Source organism: Gekko japonicus, unplaced genomic scaffold (genome assembly GCF_001447785.1).
Source record: "Gekko japonicus isolate JY-2015 unplaced genomic scaffold, Gekko_japonicus_V1.1 scaffold4784, whole genome shotgun sequence".
In the NCBI taxonomy this organism is placed as follows: domain Eukaryota; kingdom Metazoa; phylum Chordata; class Lepidosauria; order Squamata; family Gekkonidae; genus Gekko; species Gekko japonicus.
Genome location: NW_015168180.1, coordinates 11969 through 22423, shown reverse-complemented (window position 1 = coordinate 22423; position 10455 = coordinate 11969). Strand labels below are relative to the sequence as shown.

The following is a 10455-nucleotide window of genomic DNA, read 5'->3' as shown; positions in this document are numbered from 1 at the left end:
TCGATCTGGATGTGAGCTGGCCCTGGGAAGACGACCAGACGACCTGAAGAACTGGTCATGAAGGGACGATAGTAATAGATTCCTGAACTTACGCTGATGGGTTAGGCCGGTCAATGGAACCCCATCTTGGACTGATAAGAACTAATATCAAGAGCACCGGCACTCTGGTGGGAGGGATTGTTTTATTCTGTTTTTAGCTGTTCAATTAGGGCATAGGCCTCTTTTGTTAGCCGCCCTGAGCCCGTTTGGGGAGGGCGGGATATAAATCTAATTCATAATAAATAAATAAAAACATTTAAAAACAACACAATCCATGAACAACAACAATAAAATTCTACTCAGATCTAAAGATGGCAGCCATTTCAGGAGTTCAGGTACTTTGCCTGCCTTTTGTTGCTACTCCTTCCTGCACCCTTCAGCACAGAAATGGGCACAACTTCAGACTTGTTGCCAGTACACACGAAAGAGATCTCAAATGGCATTTATGCCTCACGTGGTACCATTTATGCCCAACGCGGCACAATGCTACTTGCACATGTCTGGAGCTACACAGCTTCAAGGGGCTTGAGTGCTCTGGGCCTACAACCGGCCACCACAGTACCCAAAGCTGAAGCAGAGATGCCATCTGCCAGCCCTGGCACAGCCGAAGGGCGGGACACTCCAGGAAGCCAGCCTTTCCTCCAGGCAAACACCTGCTGGTCGCCTTTTCTGACGGCACTGCAGAGGAAGCACGCCAACCCCAAGGGAAGAATAAATCTGGATATCATCCACAACCAGTCCCGAAAGGCAGGAGGACACAGTCCAAACACTGCTGCCTTACCACTGACAGTGGACGCTGGAGGCGTTCGGCTGCAGGAAGAGACTTCACACAGGTTCTCTGGCGTTGTCCGGTCACCACACAGGTCTGGAGGAAACAGGGGGCGGACTTAACGTCATCGCAGTGGGACACCCGCCCCACACAGGGACCTTTGCCAAGTAGCACAAGCCAAGCCCGAGAGCAGCGTGCAAATTCAATCAAGGGGGAGGGCAGGAGAAAGAGGCAAGAGTAGGGTGGGATGGGGGTGTGTGAACCCGTGCAGAGCTCGGAAACACTTCTGCGTTGTACTGCAGCCCTGGGGACGCCTGGGTCTCACCAAAGATGCCCAATTAGTTAAACCCTTGGCGCTTGAGAACAGGCAGCACAGGAACCAGTGGCACTGAACCAGGAAGAGAGCCCGGGGAAAACCAGGCATGCACCCGGGGACGGTTGTGTGGCAGGACCACTGCTTGTGGGGCCGCAGTGAAGAAGGTACTGATGCACCGCATGGCATAGCTGGCTCTCAGCCATCAGGGGCAACCCTCCCCACCCCCCAAACCTGCACGACTCCCAGCTGGGCCCAGTCCAAGCCATCGCTGCAGGGACTTGGTGTGGCCCCAGCCGGCTGCAGCGCAGGCCTCGGCAGTAAAGGTATACTTTGCTCAGGTCCTTTCCGCACTCGGATCTCGTCCCTGGTTTTATCAGAATTCGACTCGCAACACAATACCTTGCATTTATCCCTGGCTATAACAGCATCTGTTTATCGCGAGACAAGTGTGGGGCGAAACCGGGGTGACCATCAGCAGAGGTCCATCAGTGGCCATTAGCCACCAGGTATAGATAGGGGCTCTGGGGCAAGGGATGCTCTGTCATCTTGGTGCTTGGGGAGGGGTTAACAGTGCGAGGGGCTTCTAGTGTCCTGGCCCCACTGCTGGACCTCCTGATGGCCCCTGGTATTTCTGGCCACTGTGTGACACAGAGTATTGGACTGGATGGGCCTTTGGCCTGATCCAACATTGGCGTCTCTTATGTTCTTATGACCTCATTGCAATGTGGAAACAAAAAACACCCCGAGATAATGACAGAGGCGAACTCACATGTCGTATAGAATGTAAGTTCGGGGACGGGGTCGAACCAGGATTTAAGGTCTAGTGCGGAAAGGACCTCAGAGCAACAAAACCCCTCAGACAGCCTTGGGCAAACCGACTGGGTCCTGCCCGCGCCCTCTGCCCCCCTGAAGCATACCCAGCGGTCCTCTTCTTCCGCCTTTTCTTCTCTCTTTTCCTCCTCCTCCTCCTGTTTTGCCGGCCAGCGTCTTGGCCCGCTCCGGACCGGGGATGGGGATTTCCCTCAAGCAGTTCAGGAGGCCGTGGAGAGGGCTGGTGGCTGGGCTCCAGTCTGCTTCGGAAACAAGGAAGGGCGGCTCGAGGCAGCTGGCCGAGGGACCACCCACAGACCCTGCCGGTGCACGGAGGACTTGAGAGGCGGGCGCTGGATCAGAGTGCGGGAGGCCCTACCCAATGCCCCACTCGCTCTGGGGCTCAATCTAGCTTGGGAACGCCCAGATTGCCACGGGGAGAGCTGCAGCCCAGCTTCAGGGGAAGTCTGGATCTGCCCACGATGGGAAGGGGCAGTGTTCCCTCTAAGCCGAGTGAGTGTGAGCCAGCTCCCAGTTTTTTAGCCCCCTCCGGCTCACACATTTTTGCCTTAGCTCAGGAAGGAGGGCTCCAGAGCAAACTGATTTATGCAGCAGGCCAATCGCTCGCTCACAACTTTATTGCCAGGAGCTCACAAAGTAGGAGTTTTGCTCACAAGACTCTCCACGGCTTAGAGGGAGGCATTGGACCAGGGCAAACCACCTCTGTTCATCTCTGGCCGTGACAACCCCACGTAACTAACTGGGATCCCAGCCAGGGTTCCCTCTCAGCTGAGTGAGTGTGAGCTGGCTCACCGTTTTTTAGCCTCCGGCTCACGCATTTCTGTCTCAGCTCAGGAAGGAGGGCTCCAGAGCAAACTAATTTACGCAGCAGCCAAATTGCTCACTCACAACTTCTGTGCCAGGAGCTCACAAAGTAGAATTTTTGCTCACAAGACCCCACAGCTTAGAGGGGGCATTGGTCAGGTGGTCCCCGACCTGCACCGGCTCTCCACTTTCCTCCCTTGTTGTTCTTGGGGGTGCCCTCAGACCCCCCCCCCCGGGGCTCCGCCTCACCCCCCGCATAGGGCACCCAGAGTCCCCGCTCCCTCCTGCTGCTGCTGCTGCTGTGGGAGGCGCCGGGATGATTCCGCAGAGGGGCCGGCTGGTCTCTCTCCTCCTCCTCCGGGGCCTCCTTCAGGCAGCCCCTCAGAACCTCCAAGGGGGGGTCGTCTTCAGTCTTAACTGGAGCAAAAAAAGAGAGAAAAGAATTCCAGAGGGGCTCCTCAGCATCGAACAGAATCCAAAGCATCATGATCCAAAGCATTATGCCCTCGGCGGCTGCCTGTCCCCAAGGCAAACGGAGCCAAGTGTGGCGGAGCGGTCTGGGCGCTGAACTAGGATCGAGGAGATTCAGGTTCGAATCCCCCCCCCTTGCCGCTAATCTTACTGGGTGACTTTGGGACAGTCGCTCTCACTCAGCCTCACATACCTCACAGGGCTGTGGTGAGAACAAAATGGATAAGGCAGGATTCAGGGGTCATTTCCTGCAGGAGCGCACAGGAGCGGAGCTCCGGCAGTAAAGAGCCCAGGGGGGCGGGCACATGCAACAAGCCCCGCCCCCTGCTCCCAACAGCCCTCAGTCAGAGCAAGAAGTAGCCAGGTAAGTTGCAGAGCCCCCCAGCCCAAAACAGTCCAGTGACACCAAGGTTTATTCAGGTACCAGCTCTCCCTCCTCTGCGAGGGCAGATCTGCGTGTGTCCCCCCCATAGCTAGCAATCCAAAACAGTCCAGTGGAGCCTGCCTGAGCGGTGGATGTTGCCTTCTGACACACTTCCGGTGATGTCAGGGGGTGTGGCCTATGCAAATAAGCAATGCTAATGAGCTCCTGCACCTCTTTTTCTACGAAATGACCCCTGGGAAGGATTAAGACTGGATGGATGGATGGTTGACAGGCTATCCCAGCTCAGCACAAAGGCACACAAAAAAACTGACTCACTTTTCACACAGGGGGCCTCGGTCTCCTTGGCCGTCCTCTCCTTTTCTGCAGCTCTGTGCGCACCGAAGGCATGGCCCCGTCCGTCCAGGGGTCGGGGGGGAGAGCTTGCAGCCACCCGCTCCGTTTTAACTGCAGACACATCCAAAGGAAACGCCTCCGTCAGACCTGCAGCCGCAGCAGAGCAGCTGGCACCAAGACAGCGTTGGGGCGACCGGGGAAAAGAATCCAAAGGCACCCCTTTCCCCAACTGTGGGAAGAACAGACCCATCACCAAAACAACTGACGATTTGCTGTTGGGATGCTCCAAAACAGGCCACCCTCGCTCTGCCCTGGGAAGGCAGCCCTGAGTCGCCAACCGCTAAAAGCACAGCCAGCCCTCCTGCTTGGACATCGAGGGGGGTTTCTTTATGCACAGGAACCCCCTAACCCAGGTGGATTCTGGTGGGTCGCTGTGCTGGTCTGCGTCCAGTGGCAGATGGACTTCTTGGTGGGGGCCCCAAAGTTCTGGAAACCCCCCCCCCCCAGGGAGAGTCGCCTCTCCACTTCTGTACCACCAGCAGGCAAAGACTCTTTTATTTTGTGTGGCATTCCCTCAACCATCTCTCCTTTATCTTTGTTGAATTGCATCCTGTTCGCAACGGCCCACTTCTCCAGAGTACTCAGGTCTTGTTGAATTTTAACTCCACCTTGCACCTGTGGTGTTCCCCTCTTCTCCTTCCCCTCAGGGATCTCATCCGACTCCAAATGGGCTGGGGGGCTGGCACTGGGGACCTAGATTCAAACTCTGCCCAGCCATGGTTGCCTACAGGGTGGCCTTCGGGACACACTGTCAAGAGCTCCATGTGACAAGAAGCACCGAGCTACTCTACATTACTCCTCCAAAACTTGAGTGATGCACGCAAGCTATAAACAGGCACGGGAGAGCACGTCCCTAGAATGATTTAGGTTCAGTTTTTGGGGCAGGTTATTCAGCTGTTTTTTGGCAGATGCAACCACTGACGAACTGACTGGCAGCAGAACGGTCCTAATGATCACAGGAAGCAAAACATCTCATCGAGGTACCCGTGGCAAGTGGGCAGCCTTTCTCCCTCTCTGGGGTTCCTGCTCTCCTGCCCCCTCCGGTCTGGACGTTGGAAATGCCGCTGGCGGGCGTCACAAGAGGGCTGGATCCTTCCCACGCAGGGGGCTCCTTTTCAGGTGTTTCGGTTTTAACTAAATACAGAAATGCAAAACCAGGAGTCAACCCAGAAGCCCAGCAAGATCAACAAAAGATGCTGAAGACGGTCAGAAATCCAGACATGTTAATGGTTCAGGAATTCCATGAGCACAGGCAAGCTGAAAGCAAAGCAGCACAAAACATCTTGGGACAAATAGCAGATGAGAAAAAGGAATCTGACCAACTTCAGGAAATCTTGCTAATTCTGTGATGGGGGCTGTGCCTAAGAAGGAAATGTGGCAATTAATCAAAAGGAATGAGTGTTCCCGATGGGCAGCCCGTGTTTGTCTGCAGCAGCGGACTGACATGGAAATCCAGTAGAACCTTCAAGACTAACAAACGTGATTCAAGGATGACAGATCCAGAGGAGTTAGCCATGTTAGTCTGTTGCTGCAAAGTAGTAAAAAGCCCAGTAGCACTTTTAAGACTAACAAAGGCCCCTGCCACACGGGGAGGGGGGGGAGAACACGGGCAAAGTGTGGCTTTTTAAAGCCGCACCAAAAGAGACACGCGGCGGCGGGATCACATAGCTCCCCTGAGCCGCCATGCACTTCCTCCCCGGCACGATCAGATGCCGGGGGGGGGGAGCCACTGACAGGGAAGAGAGGCAGCCAAACTACGCATGTAAGAGCATGCGCAGTTCGGCCGGGAACCGGGATTGCTACGAATGAAGAGCGCGCCCGCGATCCCACGGCCGTGCTTGATGCGGCGTCCCAGGTAAGTCCTCCTCTGGGGGTGGTTCTTTTTTACAGCGCGTTATTGGCCTGAAGGGACGGGTCGGGGATGGGTGCGAGCCGATTCCCAGATGTTGCAGTGTGCTCGCGCCCGTTTGCTGTGCCCCCGATCCGTCCCTCTCCCGGGCCAAAATCTCCTGTGTGACCGGGGCCAAACTTTATTATAGTTTGTTAGTCTTAAAGGTGCTACTGGGCTTTTTGCTATATTCCAGGGTGAGTTTCTGTGAGTCGGAGCTCACTTCCCTGTTCACCTCACCCACCACGTGGCAGGTATTTTTGCAACCGTCTAGTGCACACCACATTCCCAGGCATGCCACAGCACGCTTTTCACAAGGATGACAAACCCACAGATCTCGGAAAGGAACGTCACCCTTACGGACCCATCCATCAACAAGGATGTCCAACCGTCTACATGAAGGGTCATTCGTTCCAAAGGATGATGCATCACATAGTTTCACAGGAACGGAATGACCCCTCCGGGACCAGGAGAAACACATCGTGACCTTTCCGTTGGTCAATACACACGTCACCACTGCCAACACTTTTACACAGAAAGGAAACAGAGGGGCTCGGTGCTTTTAACTGGCATTTCAAAAACACACATCAGGGTCTATGGCTTGACTCCTTGCAGGGGGCCCAGATACCCAGCATAAAGAACCACTTGGGGCAAGTTAAATGTTAGTAGTTGCTGGGACAAGCTTGAGCCCTTAATTTCCAATGGGTCTGCCTGTCGTGGGGTCACGTGACACCAAAGCTCCTTAGCACGTGCAAGAAACCACGGAAAGACCACGAGGAAGCGCTTGTCCTGGCAGGAGGGGGCTGGAGGGAAGCAGAAAAGGTGAATGCAAACGAAGACTTTGCAGGGGATTATTAGGAAGGGAACTGAAAACAAATCAGCTGGTATCATAACGCCCCTGTATAAATCGATGGTGCAGCCTCATTTGGAGTTCTGTGTACAGTTCTGGTCACCACACCTCAAAAAGGATATTATAGCATTGGGGAAAGTACAGAAAAGGGCAACTTGAATGATCAAAGGGTTGGAACACTCTCCTATGAGGAAAGGTTAAGGCGCTTGGGGCTCTTTAGCTTGGAGAAACGCCTGAGGGGTGACATAATCGAGTTTTATAAGATAATGCATGGGAAAGAGCAGGTAGAGAAAGAGGTACTTTTCTCCCTTTCTCACAATACAAGAACTCCTTGTGGGCACTCCATGAAACTGCTGAGCGGTCGGGTGAGAACGGATAAAAGGAAGTCCTTCTTCACCCAAAGAGGGATGAACACATGGAATTCACTGACACAGGAGGTGGTGGCGGCGGCTACAAGCAGGGGCGGCTTCAAGAGGGAACTGGATAAGCCTATGGAGCAGAGGTCCATTGGTGGCTATTAGCCACAAGGTATAGATAGGGACTCTCAGTCTGGGGCAAGGGATGCACTGTATATTTGGTGCTGGGGGGGGGGGCAGCAGTGGGAGGGTTTCTGGTGTCCTGGCCCCACTGGTGGACCTCCTGATGGCCCCAGGTGTTTTTGGCCACTGTGTGACACGGAGTGTTGGACAGGAGGGGCCACTGGCTTCTCTGATGTTCTTATGTTCTTAAGACACACACGCACCTTGGATGGGAGGTGGTCCACTCCCCACCTCCCTCCTCTTGCGCTCTGGGGCCTCCTGGCGCCCGCCCGTGGAAACCGTGCGAGATGCTTGGTGGGAAGGAAGGGGCTGGTGGACAATCAGGTCCTTGAGGCACTTCAGCAGGCCTTGGAGGGGCTTCTCTTCAACGGCTGTTTCTAAGGAGGCAACAAAAGAACTTCCCTTAACTGAAAAACCAACACGTTTCTAGCTCTAAGAGCTGTGGTGAAAAGCTTACAAATGCACAGGGGGTGCAAAGTAAAATCTCAGACCCCGGGGGAGCGAAGTGAGCAGGGCTTTCAGCTTCCTGGCTTTAAATTCTGCACAATTCTCTGAAAATCCAGCTCCGGGAAGCAGAACCCATAATGCGGAAGAAGTGAATCCAGAGCAATTTGCTTCGATTGCTGCATGTGTTCCAGAAACTACTTGGTGCCACAGGGGTGCCACAATACTCAGCCACAGACATTCCGCCCCTTGGAAATGGCCCACAGAAGTGAGCACGGGCTAAAGTCTGCCTGAACATTTCTGGTGGGGCATAAGGGTGTCAGAGAGCAGGCCCAAATAAGTAGCTCAGTTCTTCCGCATTTCTCCTCTTCACCAGGGAACTGACAGCCCCCCTGCTCCCGACACACCTTGGGCACAGTTTGGGGAGGAGAGCCTGGAAGCGTTCTTGCAGCTGGGCCTCCCGCCCTTGGCCTCAGGAAGCTGTCTCTCTTCCACGGGGAAGCAGTTAGACAAGGAGATGCTGCCCGAAGAGCCAAGGGGTGAATCTAGCTCTTTAGCTGTGCCTTCCTTCTGGCAGCATGGCAAAGTCCGGTGTTCAAGATCTGCAGTAGCTTCTGTGGAAAAACATAAAATCATAAGAACATAAGAACCTAAGAGGCGCCCATGTTGGATTAGGCCAACGGCCTATCCAGTCCAACAGTCTGTGTCACACAGTGGCCAAAAATACCAGGTGCCATCAGGAGGTCCAGCAGTGGGGCCAGGACACTAGGAGCCCTCCCACTGTTGTCCCCTCTCCCCAGCACCAAGAATACAGAGCATCCCTTGCCCCAGACATAAGAACATAAGAGAAGCCAATGTTGGTTCAGGCCAATGGCCCATCCAATCCAACTCTCTGTGTCACACAGTGGCCAAAAACACCAGGTGCCATCAGGAGGTCCAGCAGTGGGGCCGGGATGCTAGAAGCCCCTCCCACTGTTGCCCCCCCCATCCATCGGTCCTGGGCTCCAAATTATCAAAAAAGGAAAAAAATTATAGAATTCAGCTGCAAAATTGTGATTTCTTCACTTCTGTCAGTCATTTTTGTTATTTTTTACTACCGTATGTGTGTGTGTGCCTCTGTGTGTGTGTGTTGGGGCCGGGATGCTAGAAGCCCCTCCCACTGTTGCCCCCCCCATCCATCGGTCCTGGGTTCCAAATTATCAAAAAAGAAAAAAAATATATAGAATTCAGTTGCAAAATTGTTATTTCTTCACTTCTGTCAGTCATTTTTGTATTTTTGTTGTATTTTTATGTGTGTGTGCCTCTGTGTGTGTGTGTGCCTGGAAGTCATGGTGACCTCTGGTGACTGACCCCTACTGGGGGCCTGGAGGATATTCAGAGAGGTGGCTGAATAAAGCCAGCCCCCGCCTCCCCACTGCTGGTATTCCAAGGAGGTCTCCCATCCAAGGACTTGGCCAGAGTCTTAGCTCCTGAGATCTGACGAGATTGGGCTTGTCCGGGCTACCCAGGTCAGGGCCTGTCAGTCATGTCCAGGCAGCTGTGCTTCCAAGGATTCCACTGGCGCACATCAGCCCTCTGCATGGCCTAGCACTGCACATGCTCAGATTAACCACTTCATATCTGTATCACCTTCATTTTTGCATGCACCAAGATCTAGTAATCTCAATATTTCTTTGTGACTTGAAAAGTTCCTAACAAATGATGCAGTGCAACCGTAACCAAAACACAGGTGCACAAACAAACAAAAAGGAATGTAGGGGAGGGGTGTTGTTAACTGTGGGTTGTCCAGCAGTGACCAGAGAGGTCTCCACTGACAATTTTTTCAGCTAGACTGAGGAAACATTAGGTCTGACTGTTACATAACTCCAAGACCTTGTAGAGAACTCTACAAACAATGACTCAGTGGAGTCTGTCCCAAGTCTATCACATGCTTCTTGTCTGCAACTTGCCAGCTGAAATATACCCAGGTGGAATTCCATATAACTGCATCTCAAATGGCCACATATTAGGGACACCCTGGGAGCTTTGGGGGCAGAGCAGGAGGCAGACATGATGTTGCATCAGCACCATGTCCGGGTGGAATGTGGGACATGATGTCAGTGTGTCAGGTGACACTCTGGAAACTTGATAGCACTTCCATTTCCACAGCATCAGCTGAAAAAGAGATTGGATTTATACCCAGTCCTTCATTACCTGAAGGACTCTCAGAGGGGCTTACAATCTCCTTCCCCTTCCCCTCCCCACAACAGACACCCTGTGAGGTAGGTGTGGCTGAGAGAGCTCTTTCGAGGACTGCCCTTGAGAGAAGAGCTCTGAAAGAACTTCTGACTGACCCAAAGTCACACCAGCAGCTGCAGGTGGAGGAGTGGGGACTCAAACCCGGTTCTCCCAGATTAGAAGAAGAAGAGGAGATTGGATTTATACGCCGCCCTTCACTACCCAAAGGAGTCTCAGAGCGGCTTACAAACTCCTTTCCCCCTCCCCACGACAGACACCCTGGGAGGTAGGTGGGGCTGAGAGAGCTCTTTTAAGGACTGTTCTTGAGAGAACACCTCTGAGAGAACTTGTGACTGACCCAAGGCCACATCAGCAGCTGCAGGTGGAGGAGTGGGGAATCAAACCCGGTTCTCCCAGATTAGAAGAGGAGATTGGATTTATACCCCGCCCTTCACTACCCGAAGGAGTCTCAGAGTGGCTTACAAACTCCCTTCCCTTCCCCCTCCCAC

The 10455-nt window shown here is 53.6% G+C and overlaps 1 protein-coding gene across 1 annotated transcript in view; it reads right to left on the bottom strand.

Moving 5' to 3' along the window:
• KRBA1 (KRAB-A domain containing 1) overlaps nt 1-9799 on the bottom strand; it is a 33946-nt gene extending 24147 nt beyond the window's left edge. Inside the window, exons 1-8 of the mRNA XM_015414987.1 lie at nt 9745-9799; nt 8137-8343; nt 7489-7662; nt 4993-5142; nt 3931-4059; nt 3009-3176; nt 2042-2254; nt 821-904 (exon numbers count right to left, since the gene is read on the bottom strand). Coding sequence (XP_015270473.1) covers nt 821-904; nt 2042-2254; nt 3009-3176; nt 3931-4059; nt 4993-5142; nt 7489-7662; nt 8137-8343; nt 9745-9799 — 1180 coding nt within the window. The remainder of the gene's footprint in view (nt 1-820; nt 905-2041; nt 2255-3008; nt 3177-3930; nt 4060-4992; nt 5143-7488; nt 7663-8136; nt 8344-9744) is intronic.
• Nucleotides 9800-10455: the final 656 nt, after the last annotated feature.